Raw genomic sequence first — 19,660 nt, 5'->3', positions numbered from 1 at the left:
AGCTCCAATATCCTCTGATATTGAGCATCCAGATGAAGGGTAGATGAAGAAGATACCATGTCAGGGTCTGAAGTTTCTTTTTCATTTTCATTTCCCAGAAAGCTTTTGTCATCAGAGATGGAGAAAAGAGGGAGATCCCTGCAGAGCAGCTGGTTGTAGGAGATATTGTAGAGATTAAGGGTGGAGACCAGATTCCTGCTGATATCAGGATCCTGGCCTCACAGGGATGTAAGGTAAGCATCAATGTATTGCTCCCTCTAAGGGTAATTGGATCTGGTCCCAGTCTCTGTAACCTATAGTCCCATTCAATAGTCCTTGATTAAACCAAATGGGCAAGACTGCCAAAGTGCCTAATTCTAAACCTTTCTTAAATCTTGTCTTCATGAAATTACTTTGCATTATTTAGTATAAACTTTCTTTACTTTATATGTATATCTTGTTTCTTTCATCTTTCTCCCACTTAGTAGAAAGGAAAATCCTTCAAGGTAGAGATTCCTTTTTTTTTCTTTTTTTTCTTTTGCATGTAGTAGGTAGTTAATGAATATTTGTTAAATTGAATGTATTCCCAGGTAGATAATTCATCTCTTAGTGGCGAATCAGAGCCTCAGTCTCGTTCTTGTGATCTTACCCATGAGAATCCCTTGGAGACAAAGAACATTGGCTTTTACTCTACAACCTGCCTGGAAGGTAGGTCTGGTAGAATATATGGAGCAAATATTCCATAAAAATTAAGGGTTCCTCTACAAAGTCTCTACTTGGTCTCCTTCCCTCTACTTCATACAAGATTGTTTTCCTAAGGAAAACCAAAAAGACATAGCTGCATCTAATATGTTAACACTTGATCTAATATTATGCAGTTCTTCACATCAGGGCAATGCCTACCTTGTGGTCACGTCAGGCCAGAAGATGAAGACAGAAGCCCAAGCATCCCTTATATATGTATCCCTTATAGGCAACACCTGGAATATCAACCATATACTTTTCTTCCAGGCACAGCAACTGGAATGGTCATCAACACAGGTGACCGCACCATCATTGGAAGAATTGCCTTACTGACTTCATCTCTTGGGCATGAGAAGACACCAATTGCCATTGAAATTGAGCACTTTGTCCATATTGTAGCAGGGGTAGCAGTTTCTATTGGTATCGTGTTCTTCATCATTGCAATATGCATGAAATACCGGGTCCTAGATGCTGTCATCTTCCTCATTGGCATCATTTTGGCCAATGTACCAGAGGGTCTGGTGGCTGCTGTCACTGTAAGTCCATGAAGTGATCCATGCTGTCTGACTAGATCCTTATATTCCTAACATAGAATATTCAAGCTCCTACATGAGCTGGTATATTACAAGTTATTTCAGTGTTTTACAGTAGAATAATTTCCTCACTGGGAGGCAATATTTGAATATCTTAAATTGATTGGGTGTTGGAGGAAGAAATAGGGTTATTTAAGATAGTTTCAGCATTAGAATCTAAGGTCATAAGGTACATATCTTCCTTTTTAGGAGATCTGTAAGTAAATTTATGTGTACATTTGTCTGTTCTAGTCTTGCCTGGAAGCAAAGTGAGAGATCCAAAGAGTGAACTTCAAATCATAAAGCAGTCTCTGTGTGGATCTCTTACCTGAACCTAACCTGTAAACTGAGATGTAGAAGATATTGAACCCTAGAGTGTATTTAAGATGGTACACAATAGCTCCTTGAAGACTCAGAGTATGAAATGAGTGCTTTAGAATGTCCACTTGGGCACAGCTCCCTTACAGTCTTTCTGGAGACGGACATAGTTATTCAAGTTTACCCAAGACCAAATGGTGCAGATTTGATAACCTTTCCTTTGCAACTCAAGTCATTGTGAATCACTTTGTTCAAAAGAGGAAAGAACCACAATTAGGGTTTTGTTTCTTTAAAAACAAAAGCTTCTTGAACCTCATTTAACCAATATAACACCCAAAATTTCTATAAAAACATTATTTAATATAAATACTCCTTTCTCCTTCAGTTAACTTAGTATAACTGTTAATGACCCCCATATTCATCTAGCCACAAATATTGAGCATGGTTTTTCATAAAAGGTAGGTCAAAGTTTGGTCTCTGCAGAAATGCTTAAGCAAAAGGTCTTCTGTAATTTTGACTCACTGAGGTTTACATTTCTTTCCTTCTTTCATTTCTAGGTGAGTCTGTCCCTGACAGCAAAACGGATGGCCAAGAAGAACTGTCTGGTGAAGAACCTGGAAGCAGTGGAAACTCTGGGCTCCACCTCCGTCATCTGCTCTGACAAGACTGGGACCTTAACACAAAACAGAATGACTGTGGCCCATCTGTGGTTTGACAACCAAGTTTATCAGGCTGATACAAGTGAAGATCAGAAAGGTGAGGCTTTGGAAGCAATCTCAGGGATATGGAACTGAGCAGGGAAGTTAACCCTAACCCTGACATGGTGAGCAGGCTGTTTCTGAGATCTGTTTGGACTCTATGGATATGCAAACTCACTCTCCTCTCCCACAGCAGTCTTCTATGTGCTACATCATTTTTTTCTCTTGCTTTCCAGACCAGGTCTTTGACCAAAGTTCTGCAACCTGGGCCTCCTTATCCAAGATTGTAACACTGTGCAACCGAGCTGAGTTTGCACCAAGCCAGGAAAGTGTCCCCATCATGAAGGTAGGGCTTCTGCTCATCTGGGTGTGACATCAAAGCCAATCTCCAGGTCATCTTGCTGTCTTCTATCCCCTTCTGCTGTACTGCCACTTAATGAGATGGGAATAGTTAGTACACATAGATCAAGTTTGAATTGCCAAAGTGTCTTGTAGTCAAGTAACAAAGTAGAATTTTGGCTTCATTCTACTTTGCTTTGTAGAGGCATAGGAAACAGTGACTTCAGGTAGTGTACTGTAGTGTATTGTAGTAGTTTGAACAAGGCTGCAATTCACTGTGGTTCCTTCAACAACCTATTGAAGGAAATTTTATGATCTTATTCTCTAGTGCTGAAATTATGTAAATGAATCCTACATGCTCCTCCAAGGCCCAACTCATCTAAGCCATTGAATTCAGCATTTATTAAGCACTTACTATGTGCTAAGGACTAGGGCAACCAGATATACATAGTCCCTGCCCTTTCAGAGTTCACATTCTACTGGGGGAAACTACATGCACAAAGATAAATATGAAAAGTAATTGAGTGAGAGACACTAGCAAGTGTGGAAATAGGGAAAGGTCTCTTGTTATGAGTTGCACTTGGGCTGAAAGTTGCAAGAAGCAAAGAGTAATAAAAGGTAGAGTTGAGGAGAAAGTGGGTCTCAGCAAGTGAGACAGATGACCTGTGCAAACACCAGAACATGGGAGATAGAATACTGCTTAAGGGGAGCAGGAAGCAGTCCAGTTTGGTTACCATGACTGCTAAGGGTAATAATGTGTAATTAGCGAAAAGGATAGGAAGGTTACAGAGCCAGATTATGAAGGACTTTAAATACCAAATAGGAGAGTTTGTATTTGATCCTAGAATGCAACATTGAGCCAATGAAGCTTCTTGAGCATAAGAATGATAGTCATAAACATACGTGTTTTTATGTGATGTATTTTCCTTACTTACCTTCTGAGTATAAAAGTAGGCATAATAAGAAAGATTTTTCTCTCTTAGATCATTCAGAAATATGAGACCCTAAACTGAATGGAATGCCCTAGGAATGTCCCATTCTAAGATTTTCAGTTACAGAGCAGGTGCTGTTATGCATTGGTAAATGGGAATTGCTTACACCAATACAATTACAGATCCAGACATATAATAAAGATATCGCTTAATCAGAATTAAAGAATTCTTCTCATGAAGTATGTAGTTTTTGGAGCTGTAAACAGATGTGTTAGCATTATCTCTTCACTTCTCAGCAGAACTGCTGCATTGAAACTGCCTTGGTTTCTCCTGTTCTTCCACTCTGCTTTTTTGCTTCTATTGTACATATCTTTTTTGCCCCTAACTATGGGTATGTTTCCAAACCTTAGTTCCTGGGGCTTTGTGCTCCTTTCTCTTTCAGTTCATTTATCCATTCCTTTAGCTACAGCTCTCAACTCCATGCTTATGCCACCTAGATCCTGATATCCAGTCTGACCCAAGCTCCAGTCCTATTTTCTATCATCCAAATAAATGGTTAATAGACATTGCCACCTGGCTCACTGACTTGCACCTATCCTGAAAACAACATGACTAAAACCAAGCTAAGTTCTTTTTCTTCTTCTAAATGATTTCTAAGAACCTTAGAAATCATTTAGTTCATTCACCTTTTATTATGAAACAGGAAGTTCAGAAAGGTTAAAATTTGCCCACAGACACAGATCCAGTCACTGGCAAGAAAGGAGAAAAAACTCAAGTTTGCTGATGCCTAGTCTAATACTCTTTCTGTATTTATAAAACCAGTCTTTTTTGGGGTTGAGGCAATTGGGGTTAAGTGACTTGCCCAGAGTCACACAGCTAGTAAGTGTCAAGTGTCTGGTCTAAGGCTGGATTTGAACTCAGGTCCTTCTCACTCCAGGCCCAGTGCTCTATCCACCGCACCATCTAGCTGCCCCTGTAAAAATGAGTCTTAAAACACCATAGCAGTGCTAGCAGCTGTTACTATCGTTGCCAGACAGTCTTGTTCTTCCCAAACACTCCAAGTCAATGTCTTCTTTCAACACCCCAGTCTATCATTGCCATGTTCTTGCTCTCACCTAAGCCCAAAACTGGGGTTGCCTTTGAGTCTTTCCTTCAATTCCTATATCCACAGGGTGACTATACTACGTCACGCACTTCTAACTTCATGCTTTCTGCTCTTATCACCTTTTACCTTGACTGCTGGTAGCATTCACCTGACTGGGCTTCTGGACCTTAGATTCTTGCTGTTCTAATCCTTCCTACATGTTACTGACAGACTGGCTGGCATTAAACAATTTTTTTCATTCTGCTCTTCTATTCACTCTTCGATGGCTCATTAGACTATTACATTTTCTAAATTCTGCCTAGTTTTCAAGTTCCTATGTAACACCCCACCCGGTCCAAACTGGTTTCTCACATATTTTCTAGGTTTAATCAGGCCTGTTTCATTACTGTCTTGATTGACAATATGCCATACTTGTTTTATTCATGAAGCATTTATGTTTTTGCCTTTTTTCTGTTTCTCCATTGATCCTTTTTGGTATTCCTAGGCCTAGCTCAAATCATCCATGAAAGAAAACTATCCCCACCCTAACCACCTTTGCTCTCACCTTTCTACAAACTTATTTATTATCTAGGCCAGAGGTGAAGAAAATGCAGCCTCGAGGCCACATGTGGCCCTCTAGTCCTTAAGTGCAACCCTTTGACTGAATTCAAATTTCACAGAACAAATCCCCACCACTGGACAACACTATTTAATTCTGTAGCACACAACCCCCCCCCCCCCTTAATTGCAGCCAATACTTAAGACTATGCTTAAATTCCATAAATACCTATGGTAATCTTAAATACCATGAAGGGCTAGACTAGTTATACTTTGATCTAATTTATTCTTGGTTTTTTGTATGTTTCCTTCTAATCTTTAGAAAATAGTGATGGGAGATGCCTCAGAAACTGCCCTCCTAAAGTTCTCAGAAGTCATTATTGGTGATGTGATGGAAAGAAGAAAAAGAAACAGAAAAGTGGCTGAAATTCCTTTTAACTCCATCAACAAATTCCAGGTAGGTTTTTCCTCATGATTAGGGACCTTATTTCTTAGCCCAGTGATATTCTTACCTGCAGTTATGAAAAGTCTCCATAGGTCTAGAGCCTGGACTGCTTTGGGCTGTTGTCTTCCCAGAAGCACGGTAGGGAAAGGAGGATGAGTCTAGAGAAGTTAGGATGTGGGTCTCCCTGCAAAAAAAAATTCATCCCTGGCTACTGTCATTTTCTGGTGCTGAGGGATTTGGGGTCTAGGTTTTTGTTGTCTTTTTGATAATATGTGGGCAAAACGGGAATGTTCTAGATTTCATTCCATTCTATGCAGTTATTCTGTGAGCTGGGAGTCTAGGTTTTTTTGCCAATATGAATAGACACTCTTCAGAACCCAAAGATCTGGTAATGTGAGAGAAAAGCCTAGTTAGTGTTAGAAATTCCACTGGTGGCTTTCTTGCTCAGTCTGGAGCAAAGTTGAATTGAGCCTTAAAGTAAAAATGCCCTCACCCACCCTCAGCCCACTCCTAGGTAGTTAGGTAGTGTAGCACATAGAGTACCTGGCCTGGAGTCAGAGTTTAAATCTGCCCTCAGCCACTTACCAGCTGTGTGACCCTGGGAAAGTCACTTAACCCTGTTTGCCTCAGTTCCTCATCTGTAAAATGTGTTAGAGAAGGAAATGCCAATCCACTCCAATATCCTTGCCAATATCTTGATTAAATGGACCACTCCAATATCTTACCCCAAATTGGGGTCATGAAGTCAATGGAAATGACTGAACATCAGAAGCCTTCCCCTCACACAGACATATACTTTTTCTTCACCTCCTAAAATATAGCTTATTAAATGAGCTTTTGATGGGTATCATGGTGGTACCATTCTCCTAGTTCCCTATCCCCAAGAGTACCTATATGTAAGATTGTCTTCACTAATAGTTGGTGACGAGAAAAAGAAAGAGCCACAGCTAAATGTAACCATACTGAAAACTAATGGAATTTAAGTCTCTGGGGCCCTGGGATTCCTTTTTTTTCTTTAAATGTCACCTCTCTTGACAGGACCCTATAATTTGGTTAATTTTTAAGAGGCCCTGGTGGAACATAATAAGACCAATGTAAATATATCAGTGTGCAGGTCATTTCATGGATGAGAAGAAGCACAGGGAAAACTTGCTGGTCTCAGTTTCCTGTGCCACCAAGAAACCCTGTCCAGCCCTAATGTTGAGACTATGGGCCTCCTGCCCAGTCTCTATCTAGCCATGAACTGTAATAATAGACTGAAACCTGGAAGAGCGAAAGGGATCACAGAAGTAGATGATTCCTGCTGCTATGAAAGCTGTAGTAGGTAATCCTGCCCTGGGCATGACATTCAGGGGAATTTGTGCCACCACCTGAAAGGACCTCTCTTCCTCTTTAGAGAGAGGCACTGCTGCAGTTTGGGGCTGTTGATTTCTCCTATGAAAGCCCAGGCTGCAGCTTTAAGGTGGAGCCAAGTTTGAGTCTCCTTTTCTAGGGGGAGGCACCAAGGGATCTTGGAGATCTCTGTGGGTTTGAATAGCACATCACAACAGAAGGAACCCTGACTGCAGAGGGAGAAGTCTTGGATTCAAATCTTACCTCTGCCATTTACTTCCTGCATGGCCCAAGTGAGGCAAGTCATTTAGCCTCCCTGGGCTTCTGGTCTTTCATCTATAAAATGGGGAGCCTGGACCATAGGGCCTCTAAGGTCCCTTCCAGCTCTGGCTCCTTGATCCCATCAATAGAGGAGACTTCAGGAGCAGCTAGGTGGCGCAGTGGATAGAGCACCGGCCCTGAAGTCAGGAGGACCTGAGTTCAAATCCGGCCTCAGACCAAACACTTGACATGTTCTAGCTGTGTGACCTTGGGCATGTCACTTAATCCCGATTGCCTCACCAAAAAAAAAATTGAGGAGGCTTCAACACCCACGAAGGGCATCGAGATGCCTCCTCTTTCCACTGCAAGGAGATCAAGTGTACAAAGAGTGAGAGATGACTTTCTTTCTCCTGGCATGTGGCTAGTTGTGGAGGAGCTCTTCAGGCCTCTTAGAAGTGACAGTAATAGTGACATGCCCCATTTAACACATTCACTTCAATCTTTCCTCCCAGCTGTCCATTCATGAGACAGAAGACCCCGACGACAAGCACTTCCTCTTGGTGATGAAAGGAACCCCTGAGAGGATCCTGGAGAAATGCAGCACCATCATGATGCGTGGCCAGGAGCAACCTCTTGATGAAAGCACAGCAGAGGCCTTCCAGACGGCATACATGGAGCTGGGGAGCTTAGGGGAGAGAGTGCTGGGTGAGTGGGACACTACTACTTAAAGGACTCAAGAAAATGGATGACAAGTTTATTAAAAGCAGCAGAAGGTGATACCAAGGGAAGGAAAGGAATCAATGGAATATATGTTTCTAAAGGACATTGGAAGGTGTGTCATTAAGCATACTTAATGCTTAAACATACTCACAAAAAAAGGATTCCTGATTTTATTAACGGTCCCCTATTCTCTAATGCAGAAGCTATCAATAAATTCATGGATCCTTGAAGGAATGGTCTATGTTTTTAAAAATCTTTTTTTTTTAATAGTTTGGAGCTGTTTATTAGCATGGGAGATTCCCAGGAAAGAAACTTCCCACTTTTTTGCTTAACAACATGTCCCTGCTCTCTGGTCATAGGGTCCAAAGAGAAAAGCTGAGGGTACTGAGATGTATCAGGTAAGGTAGATCCAGTCTTGCAACATAATGAGATTTTGCAATGATGACTCTGGGGAAGGAAGACATGATAGAAAATTTTAAAAAATTGTAGCTCCTGGAAAATGAGGAGATTTTTAAACATCAGATCTATTTAACCCAACTAGGATGGCTTTGAAGAGTTTTCCTACCTGAACTTTCAAGTCCAGGCCTCAGTTTCCTTATGAGTAAAACTGAGGAGGTTGGACTAGTTGGCATGCATATAAGATCTTTTTCAGCTTCTTTAACCTAATTTTGAATTTGATTCTAGAATGGCCTTTATAATATCCTAATTGCTAATCATTGTCAAAAGCAGAGGATTCTGTCCTTTCCCTAAGATTCCTTTCCCAAAATATCTACTGCACCTTTTTCTGTGGAAAATTCAAGGAAGGGACTCAAGTTTCCATTCAAGAAAAGAACTTTGATGCTTAAATGTGCTTCATGTGTGTCTATTCCAGGTTTCTGTCATCTCTACCTGCCAGAAGATGAGTTTCCAGATACCTATTCCTTTGATGTAGAGTCCATGAACTTTCCCACCTCTGACCTCTGCTTTGTGGGGCTGATATCACTGATTGATCCCCCTCGATCCACTGTCCCTGATGCAGTTATGAAATGCCGCAGTGCTGGCATCAAGGTAGAGTTCTTTTTTCCTACCTCTTGCGGTCTTTCATAGGTGCTAAAGTTCCTTTAAGGAATTTTCATTTTATAATAAAGTTCTATCAATCCCGTGAATTATCCTTTTCTTTTACATTTGAGAGGCATTACAACTGAATGGATAGAGAGCTGGCTTTAAAGCCAGAAAGATGTGGGTTCCAATCCCTCACACGTGACATTTTCAATCTTTCCCTGACACATGCTGGCTAAGAGATCCTGGACAGGACACTGATAACCTCCCAGTGCTCTACACAACTCTCTGAGAGTTGCTGAAAAGGTGCCAATCTACAATGGTAGAGGGTATTTATTTCTTCATCAATGAAATTACTGGTCCAGCCTCAACCCCTATTTCTTTTATGTTTACAATGTTAGGTTTTTATTGATCATTGGAATATTAGTTTATTGGAGTTCTGTAGAGAAGTTTCTTCTCAGTATAGTTAGTGTTTAATCTAACACCTTAATATATTTGACTCTATAGTGGAGAAAGCAAAAGGAATGGTTGAAAAGAGCACTTGTATGGTTTTCAAAGTTGTTACATATATTATTTTATTTAATCTCACATTTTCCCCATAAGCCAGGAAAGGCAAGGAAGAGACAAATAAAAATTATTTTTTAAAATAAATGTTTATTTTCCATACTATGGCATAGAACTCTATTTCCAGCTCCTCCATTTACTAGCTACATGTAGACATCATTTTGGGCAAATCACTTAACCCCCCTGAGATTCTGTTTCCACATCTTAAAAAAGAAGATAAAGCACTTTGCAAACCTTGAAGTACTATATAAATGTAAGCTATCATAATTGTGCTTATTGTTATTAATAGAAACAAGGCCTTTTTAGCTATAACATAGTATATAACCAGTCTATATAAATGTAAAGTAGTCATATCTTTTAGCATTTTCCTAATTGTATTTTTCTTTGTGAGCCTTTAAACTAAAATATGTAATTCCACATGTATTATATCATAATATAGTATACATAATATATACATTTTATATGTATGTATGGGTATATGTTATACATATATACATATACTTATACATTATGTATTATATATATATATTATATGTATATGAGGCTTTCCCACAAATCCTTTTTCTCAGAAGGACAGGAAGAAATTGCACCAAAGAATAAAGCTTCCCTCCTATGAAGTAGGGAATGAATCAAGGGATAATGGGTCAAGCAGATATATGGAAAATGTACTGGTGCTCATTTTTACCAGGTGGAGGAAAAATACACAAAAAGTTACCCCAAAAGGCAATTCTGTTATCAATACTGATTACAGCCTACCAGTATACCTACTAGCTCTTGCCTCAGCCAGGAGCAGTCACGCTCACTTTCCCCTCTACTTTTGCTGTACCTGCTTCTCATTGGTTATATTTCTTCCCAATTCAGGTTATCATGGTGACAGGTGATCATCCAATCACAGCCAAAGCTATTGCCAGAAGTGTGGGCATCATTTCAGCTAATAGTGAGACTGTGGACGACATAGCAAAACGTCTTAACATTCCTGTAGAGCAGGTTAACAAAAGGTAAGAGAAGTAGCCTGACTTTGAAGTTAGGCTTTGCCAGCTTTGTTTCCAAAGAGTTGAAATATTTGGGGCTCATGAGTCATTGGCCCATAGCCTTTTGTAGACTTCTGCTATTGAATTATTTATTTAAATATGCACATACACATACACAATTGCCTTTCCTCTAAAGAGTTTAGGAAAGCCAGCAAAAAAAATATAGTATCCTTGATCCAATATTAGGTCTACATTAGAATTGAAGAGGTTAGGGCTAGAAGAGATCTTAGTGACAGATCATCTCATTTAGGGGTTTTTAACCTGAGGTCCAAGAATTTTTAAAAATATTTTTATAGCTAAATTTCAATATACTTGGTTTTCTTTGAGACCCTATGTATTTATGTTTGTTTTATGCATTTGAAACCATTATTCTGAGAAAAAAATTCATAATGCCCTACCTGTATGCCAAAGAAGTCAATGATGAAAAAGGTTAAGAGTCTCTTGTGTAATCCTTACCACCATCACCCCATTTTATCAATAGGGAAACTGACCTCTAATGCCTAGATGGGGAGAAATGAACCCAAGTTCACACAGGCAGGAGTTAACAAAACTGGGTTTCAAACCCAGTTCCTCTTGCCCAGGCTCAGCAGCTCTTTCTGCCATGACCATCCTGCCTGATGCCAAAAGGGAAGACCTGGGAAAACTAAAGCAGAGGGAATTTAAGTGAGACCCTTTAAATCCATTCCCACATGAATTCATGGTGTATTTTATAATATTAAAAATCTACCTGATATTTGTCAAATATTTGTTAAATCAGTGGTTAGTTGTGTACAGTCCCCAAACAAAAGTTTCAGTCTTCTGTTCCTCCCTTCAAAATAGAAATCTCTCTACATATTTGCCAAATTAATCTTCCTAAGACACAGAAATGAGTCATATCAATGGCTACTTCAAACTCTCCAGTGGCCTCTAGGTTAAAATACATATCTTCCCCTGGCATTTAAGGTCCTGCCCAATCTCTCTCCCACTTCTCTTACCTTCATGCATGCTACATTCCAGTCAGATTAGCCCGTCAGCTGCTCCTGAACTCATTTCTCTGCCTTTGTATAGGTTGTCTTCCATAAGTAAAATGTCCTCCCTTCTCACCTGTGCCTTTTTAGATTCCTAACTTAGCTCAAGATTCAGCTCAGGTGCCTCCTGGGAATCCTTTTTTGTTCTCCCCAGTTGTGTTCTCTCCCATCTCTGAAATGACTATGTTTGTTCAGGTATGGCTTTGCTGCCTCCCTAATAAAATGTAAACTATAAATATATATTTATATTTATATATAAATAAAATGTAATGTCAGAGTCAATTTTGCCTTTGTGTCCCCAGTGCCAAGCATATGCATGCAATAGGCACTGAATAAACATTTATCTGTCGAATTGAATACAAAAATAATACACATATAAGGAAGAAACAAGCAAAGTGCTAGGTAGTCCAAAAAAGGAAATAGTTGTTTTCCCCAGCTGGGAGAAGCAGAGAAGGCTTCATTGAAGAGGCAAAATGTTGAGTTGGGTTTTAGAGGACAAACAGGAATTCAGCAATCAGAGCATGATGCTAAGGGAGGGCATTGCAGACACAGGGAGCAGTCAGTCATTGCTTCTCACAACCAGCCCTTTTGGGGTCCCCTCTGTAAGGGGCAGAACTTGGTAGTATTAGTTCCAGTTGTTCCAAAGTGAGTCCCCTGCTAGCCTCTGCTTCCCCATCTTGAATGGGGAATACTGAGCTAGGCATCTCTATTTTGCAATAGTGTTGGGAACATTAGTGAAGAAGTGAGGGGCTAGTCCCTTTCAGAGTGTTGTTACCTACTCCTTCAGCATTAGAGCTGTCCTTTTTCCTTACTGGGTTTTGTTTTGACCCTTCTAGGGAGGCAAAGGCAGCTGTGGTCAGTGGAATGGAGCTGAGGGAGATGAGCCCAGAGGAGCTGGATGAGCTCCTGACCTACCACTCTGAAATTGTCTTTGCAAGAACATCTCCCCAGCAGAAGCTGATCATTGTGGAAGGCTGTCAGAGACAGGTGAGTCATTGGGGAGGTACAGCGCAATACTGTGCCTGGCATACAGTAGGTGCTTAATAAATGTTTATTGCCTGATTGACTGACAGGTACCCAGGTAAGATATCTTTAGACTGCCATTAAGCCTAAGGGGAAACTTTATGATAACAAAGTTCTTTTCCAAAACATAGCTGCAGTTCCTTCACAAAACTGAGGAAAAGAAGTGGCTAGTTCTTTCAGGGAAATTCAATTCCACGAGCACTCATTAGCATTTATTTTATTCTAGGCACTGAACCAGGTATTGGAAATACAATGACAAAACAATCCCTTAAGGAGCTTGTATTCTGCTTGTATTTAAGTATTTTTAACTAACAAAAAATCATTTTCTCCCCCTCCCTTCACCCCCATAATGGGGAAAAAAAGACAAAAGAGAAAAATAAAATCTTTATAACTATGTATCATCAAACAAAGCAGATTCCCTCACTGGCCATGTCCAAAAAATGTCTCTTCTAGCACTTGACTCCATCACCTCTCTGTCAGGAGGTAGTTAGCATGCTCCATCATCAGTCCACTGGAATAGTGGTTGATCATTGTGTTAATGACATCTTCTAATGTTGTTTGTTTTTACCATGTTACTAGTGTATAAATCATTCACATTCTACTTTCTTCATTTTGCATCGGCTCATAAATATCTTTCCAGGATTCTCTGAAATGGTCCCTTTCATTATTTCTAACAGCACAATAGTATGTATACCCTTACCTTCTTATACCATGGCCTTGGTTTGAATGAGAAGATGGAAGCCCATCTAATCATCATTCTTTAACTGTGACTTCTGTTGAGTGAATTAATTTAACTAGACCTAGCTGTGGAGACAATTGAAGAAAGAATGAGATCCTGTTGTCAATATTTTGTCAGTTGGAGAGGCCCATCTCTGTCCTGTCATTCATTTCCATTTGTTTAAAAAGGTCTTTTTTGAGGACTTAATACTCTTGTTCTTTATATCACAAGGCAATATAACATTTTCCCAAAAAGGGACACTAGCATAGCATGGAGTATTTCCTAACTTCCACAGCAGATGGAGGCTATTTTTTATCAATACTACAAACTTGACTTAGTGCTTGAAGTTTCTGGATTTAAAGTTTTGAATTCTGTTGTTCTTCTAGGATGCTGTTGTTGCAGTGACAGGGGATGGTGTTAATGATTCTCCAGCCCTGAAGAAGGCCAATATTGGGATTGCTATGGGTTGTGCAGGCTCTGACGCAGCAAAAAATGCAGCAGACATGGTCTTACTAGATGACAACTTTGCCTCTATAGTGACTGGTATAGAGGAAGGTAAGTAAAGTCCTTTCCAATGCTCTTACAGAGGGCGAGTTGAGGGCTATTTCTCTGACTAGACAATTCTCCTCATAGGTCGCCTAATCTTTGACAATCTGAAGAAAATCATTGCATTCACTCTGACCAAAAACATCGCAGAGCTTATCCCTTTCCTTATCTTCATTATTGCTGGGGTCCCTCTGCCCATCGGTACCATGGCCATCTTATTCATCGACTTGGGCACTGATATTGTAAGTAGGTTTCTAGAGTACCAAGAAATAAAATAAATACAGCAACAGGTGCCATAAACTTTTGGGGCCATTTTTCCAACTTCTGCGTTTTGTTTCTTTTGAAGAGATTTATATAATTTATCAAGACATTGATCTAATAAGAGGTAGAGGTGGTATTTAAACCAACTCAGGCTCTCTCAATCCACAACAGACAATTCATGAGTACAGAATAACCAAAGAATAACTAGCATTTGTTGAGGTCAAAGTATTCATGTTGCTTTGGAAAATATGAATAAAGGTTAAGTGGATAACAAAAAGTAAAACTTAAAGACAAAGGAAGCGAAATAGCCCTTGCCAGCCTTCCTTCCTTCCTTCTCTACAGGTAGTAATATACTGGGTTACTCACATATTGTGATGTGGTTAGAGATCTGTATTTTGTAAAACTAATAGCAAATGGCTCTTGTTGCTTGAAGGCTTGAAAATGTTCTGGCCAGGCTGCTTCTGAGCCTTCAGATTAATTTAATCTCTATTCTTGTTATCTAAATATTAACTGACTGTGATCTAGATACACAGCAGGGGTAAGTGACAGGATTTCATCATCTTTCCCTTCCATAGATTCCTTCTGTTGCCTTAGCCTATGAGAAAGCTGAGAGTGACATCATGAACCGGAAGCCACGCCACAAGAAGAAGGACAGATTAGTGAACAGCCACCTGGCTTTGTACTCCTACCTCCAAATTGGTATGCTAAAATCTAACTCTTCTCACTTTGATATCAAAGGCCTTTCCTAAGGCTTTGTTTCCTAAATCATTTAGAAACTGCCTATGCTTTTTTTTTTTTTGGATGGGTTGGGGAGAATTGGAATTGGAAAGAGAATATCCTGAACTCATCTGTTCCTAAATCCTGTAGGAATCTTACAATCTGTGGGAGGCTTCTTTGCCTTCTTCACTGTCTATGCAGTCCAGGGATTCAAACCTGACAGGCTCCTTTACTTACGGCCATTATGGGAAAATGATAATCTGAACGACCTTGAAGACAGCTATGGACAAGAATGGGTAAGGAAGGTCAAAAGTGTTAGTCCCACTTACTCTTTATTCTATGGCCCATTTGACCTGATTGATGCTGAAATGCCATGCTCTACTCTGCCCTAATAATAACTATTTAATAGAATCAATGAGTGAAAGAAAACATCAACAAGCAGTATGCACTGGTCAGTGTACCACATGCTTGGAATACAAATACAACGAATGAAAAAGCATTTATTAGAGACATATTAGAGTCTGTCTCTGCTCCTAAGGATCTTACATTCTTTTTTTTTCTCACATTTTTTGTTTAAATTTATTTAGCATTTTATTTTTCTCCAGTTACATGTAAAAACCATTTTTAACATTCATTTTTAAAACTTTGAACTCCAAATTCTCTCCCTTCCTCCCTCCCCACCCTACTCCCATTGAGAAGGCAAGCAATTTGATATAAGTAATATATGTGTAGTCATGCAAAACATTTCCATAGGGGCAGCTAGGTGGCATAGTGGATAGAGCTCCGGCTTTGGAGTCAGGAGGACCTGAGTTCAAATCTGACCTCAGACACTTGGCACTTATTAGCTGTGTGACCCTGAGCAAGTCACTTAACCCCAATTGCCCCATCAAAAAGCAAAAAAAAAAATTTCTATAATAGTCATGTTGTGAAAGAAAACATAAAAAAACTCAAGAAAAATAAGTAAAAAAAAGTGTACGTCAGTCTTTATTCAGACACCATCAGTTGGGAATGGATAGCGTTTTTCGTCATAAGGATCTTACATTTTAACGGTGGGAGACAGTACTTGAAGAAAATGATGATTCCTAGAAGGACACTTTGGTTCCTTCCTTCTCTTGGATATAAGGCTATAGGAGTAAATGACACACATATCCAGGAACAATGGTAGAGTTGATCTGATCATGATTCTGGAGCTAGAGGCAGCTTGCAGGGAGGAGAAAATGGTATAGCCATGGAAGCAAGTCTTGGAGATGGCTACCTCCAAGGCATGGTCTCTAATGACGAAATATGTTTCTGACTTCTCCGTTGAGAGGTGGTGAACAACTGGAGAATGCCAAGTGTCTGGTGTACTGGTTTTCTCCATTTAACTGTTTTTCTTTACAAAGGTGGGGTAAGGGAACAGGACACAGTTACTGGGAAGTGACTTAAATTATTACAAAATGAAGAGAACAGAATGACACTGTTACCCTGAGCTAGGTAAATGAAAACTACATTAAATAGCACCAGATCTCAGGTTAAATACAGTGAACAATGTTGGTTACTTCCTCATTAACTATTTTTGGAGTTCAGGTGGTCCAGTGGTTAGAGCTCTGGGGCTAGGAGTTAGGAAGATCTGAAATACTTGCTAGCTATGTTACCATGGACAAATTACTTTATTTCTGTGAATCCTATATTCATGAAATGAAAATCATAATAGGGCCTACTTGACAGAATTGTTGTGAGGACCAAATGATATAACAATTAAAATGCTACCTAAGTGCTAGTTGTTACTGTTTGTTTGTTTTTTTGTTTGTTTGTTTGTTTTTGTTTTTTGGTGAGGCAATCAGGGTTAAGTGACTTGCCCAAGGGTCACACAGCTAGTAAGTATCAAGTGTTTGAGGCCAGATTTTGAACTCAGGTCCTCTGTGACTTCAAGGCAGGAGCTCTATCTACTACACCACCTAGCTGCCCCCTAGTTGTTACTGTTAAAATTAATATATATGTATATGTATATTTGTCTTTTATTTAAATAATTTATTAGTTAAAAATTTAAAAAAAAAACCACAGCAATAAGATGAGAGTCTCACGGAGGGAATCTTTGATTTTGAATGGGATCTGACCTTTGGGTGTATAATTTCTCACAAGAAAGAGATGAAGTTTAACCTTTATCAGGACTTGTCCTTGCCTTTATTAATAGTTTGCTAGAACTAACTGACATGCATCAGCTTTGTAACAGACACAAAAGAACAACTAGGCTGAAAAGTATAACATGTGAGGATAAATAGAATAAATTACACCACCCCCTCTTTCCTACTCAACTGTTACCTTTTCTGGAAAACTAGATAACCATTTGTTTCCACATCTGCCCCTCTTCCTGATTATTTGCAGACAAAATATCAGCGGAAGTACTTGGAATGGACTGGATACACTTCTTACTTTGTTGCAGTCATGGTGCAGCAAATTGCAGATGTGATCATCAGAAGAACTCGGATAAACTCAATTTTCCAGCAAGGTCTCTTCAGGTAACACCTATACTTCTTATAGGCTTATCATGCAAAGAGGGTAGAATTCTGTTGACTCCTCAAAAGGGACTAATGTTAGGACACCATTGTAAAAGATCTGTTTGATATAACTTTGGATCATATTAGCCTGATGGGCTAATAAACATATATATAATAAACATATATTTAGTGGCTTACTGTGTGCTGTCACTGCTAAGCGTTGGGCTACCAAAAACAGACAAATACGTTTCTACTCTCAAGGAACTCATAATCTAATGGAGGAGACAGTGGGCAAACAATTATCTATACCAGGGTGGTGGCAGTGTCAGAGAAAAGAAGGACAAGAGATGTCTCAATCAACAAGCCTTGGCAGCAGATTGGATAAGGGAGGGAGGGAATGCAGGATGACTTGTAGTTTGGGAACCTGAGGAGCTAGGAGTTTGGTGATGAAATTCCCTACAATAATAGGAAAGCTATGAAGAGGGGAGGAATAACCAAGTACATTCAAAATCTCTTCATGTTTATATTTCACACAGAAATAAAGTCATCTGGGTAGGAATTGCATCTCAAATTATCATAGCAACAATCCTTTCCTGTGGATTTGGAAGTGTTCCAGTCCTGAATTTCACCACACTTCGGTGAGTTATCTGCCCTACTGTGGGAAGGGAAAGCACTGGCTTCCATTCTGAGGAGAATCTCTAAGTTAGGGGACCAGCGGGGTAGTAGGAGGATGTCTGGATCAAAAACAAGGTAGTAAGTATTGGAGACAAAATATTCCCTTCTGGAAAAATGCTTACATCTGGTTAAGGAATTGAGATAAATGGTAACGGATTCAAATCCACATTCCCTTTGGAAAGTTTTAAAGGAAAAAGTACACTTTATGCCCTCATATGAGTATTCCTTGCTTTGTAGTGTGCCTTCAAAGAAAAGAATTGTCTTTGGTCAGTTTAGAAAAAGCCTTCTCTGCTTTTTATCTACCTGAATTTGTTGAAGTTGCCAAGAAGGCAGTAAAGTTAATAGCCCTACCACCATTCACCTGAGAAGCTGGGTTCTTGTCTTTTGATACACTTTGACTCTTGGATGTTTGACTCCTTTTCGTTTCCAGGGTTCAGTATTGGTTTGTGGCGGTACCATATGCCATTGTCATCTGGCTATATGATGAGTTCCGAAAACTCTTGGTCAGGCGCTATCCAGGAAGTAAGTAATATCAAAGAAGGAGGATTTCGGTCCAGATTTGGGAGACCCTGCCGAGGTTTATTGATCATTCGCCTTTTTACATCTCCCTCAGGCTCTGTATTTCTTATTGACTCTTTCTCCTCCTACAGGCTGGTGGGATAAGAACATGTATTACTGAAATTGCTATTGGTTCCTAAGACTCTTCTTAATTTCTCCCTGATGATGTTCGGCGTTCTCCAGTCACCTCTGCTGGCAAGTCTCCTGTGCAATATGGGCATCATTAAAAATCACACTAAAAAAAAATCTGCACACTAAAAGAAATTTGTATGAAGAATCTCAGTTAATGTACTATAAAAATGAGATTTGGATTTTTCTATAGGCTATTTTTCTCCTGTACCTTGTCCTTTGTCTTTATTTGTTTAAAATGCATAAACTTTAAATGAGTTAGAGAAGAAAAAGAACACATTGAATTTGTACATGTTTCCACAATGTGTAGTTTAATTGTAAAAAGGCACTTGCATTGAGTTTGAAACTGTTGACTTATATGAACACAACCTGGACATGTTCATGTGCAGCACAAACCTTAGTGGACTGGCCTAGAGAGGCCACATTTTAAAGTAAAGTGTATTTTATAAAATAAGGTTGTGACTGTGTTGTTTAGACTTCCTGAGAAGGTGCTTTATTTCAACTAGGAAGGTATTTGAAAGGTACTAATTAAATTTCTTTGTGCTCTGGGAGTAATGGAAGGAATAAGGTATCAATAAATTGTGTTTAGATAACTCATCATTTCATTTTCTCCCTCCTCCCTACCGCACTTCCCCCAACCACTACTTAAAAAGTGTGTGGTGAGAATGGGGTTGCAGAGGCAGGAATGCTGGATAGGCTGACTTACTGTTAGTTGAAATGGAAAAACTCAGCAAGACATGATTGGGTTAAAAAATACAATCAGAACAGTCCCAACTGCCTCCAAATTGGATCAGAAAATTCTGAGAATAGAATTTTTAGGACTGTATTCTAGGGATGCGAAATAAACTAGGTAAAGGATTTCCTACACCCCTCCTGTGATTTCTAGTGATTGCATAATGAGTCTAACCCAAATATAATATAACTTAAGAAGAAC

The 19,660-nt window shown here is 39.5% G+C and overlaps 1 protein-coding gene across 2 annotated transcripts in view; it reads left to right on the top strand.

The window, feature by feature from the left end:
• LOC114022744 (potassium-transporting ATPase alpha chain 2-like) overlaps positions 1-18,718 on the top strand; it is a 29,203-nt gene extending 10,485 nt beyond the window's left edge. For both annotated transcript variants that reach the window (XM_027835135.1, XM_027835136.1), the window contains exons 6-23: positions 99-233; positions 570-687; positions 991-1,259; positions 2,171-2,369; positions 2,548-2,657; positions 5,547-5,681; positions 7,775-7,967; positions 8,854-9,029; positions 10,446-10,582; positions 12,459-12,609; positions 13,750-13,918; positions 13,997-14,151; positions 14,746-14,869; positions 15,038-15,183; positions 17,252-17,385; positions 17,901-18,002; positions 18,470-18,561; positions 18,690-18,718. In XM_027835135.1, the coding sequence (XP_027690936.1) occupies positions 99-233; positions 570-687; positions 991-1,259; positions 2,171-2,369; positions 2,548-2,657; positions 5,547-5,681; positions 7,775-7,967; positions 8,854-9,029; positions 10,446-10,582; positions 12,459-12,609; positions 13,750-13,918; positions 13,997-14,151; positions 14,746-14,869; positions 15,038-15,183; positions 17,252-17,385; positions 17,901-18,002; positions 18,470-18,561; positions 18,690-18,718 (2,574 nt within the window). The remainder of the gene's footprint in view (positions 1-98; positions 234-569; positions 688-990; positions 1,260-2,170; positions 2,370-2,547; positions 2,658-5,546; positions 5,682-7,774; positions 7,968-8,853; positions 9,030-10,445; positions 10,583-12,458; positions 12,610-13,749; positions 13,919-13,996; positions 14,152-14,745; positions 14,870-15,037; positions 15,184-17,251; positions 17,386-17,900; positions 18,003-18,469; positions 18,562-18,689) is intronic.
• Positions 18,719-19,660: the final 942 nt, after the last annotated feature.

This window comes from Vombatus ursinus, unplaced genomic scaffold (assembly GCF_900497805.2).
Source record: "Vombatus ursinus unplaced genomic scaffold, bare-nosed wombat genome assembly UNPS02014813.1, whole genome shotgun sequence".
NCBI classification, from domain to species: domain Eukaryota; kingdom Metazoa; phylum Chordata; class Mammalia; order Diprotodontia; family Vombatidae; genus Vombatus; species Vombatus ursinus.
The sequence above is the reverse complement of the archived record's forward strand: the minus strand, read 5'-3'. Positions and strand labels throughout refer to the sequence as shown.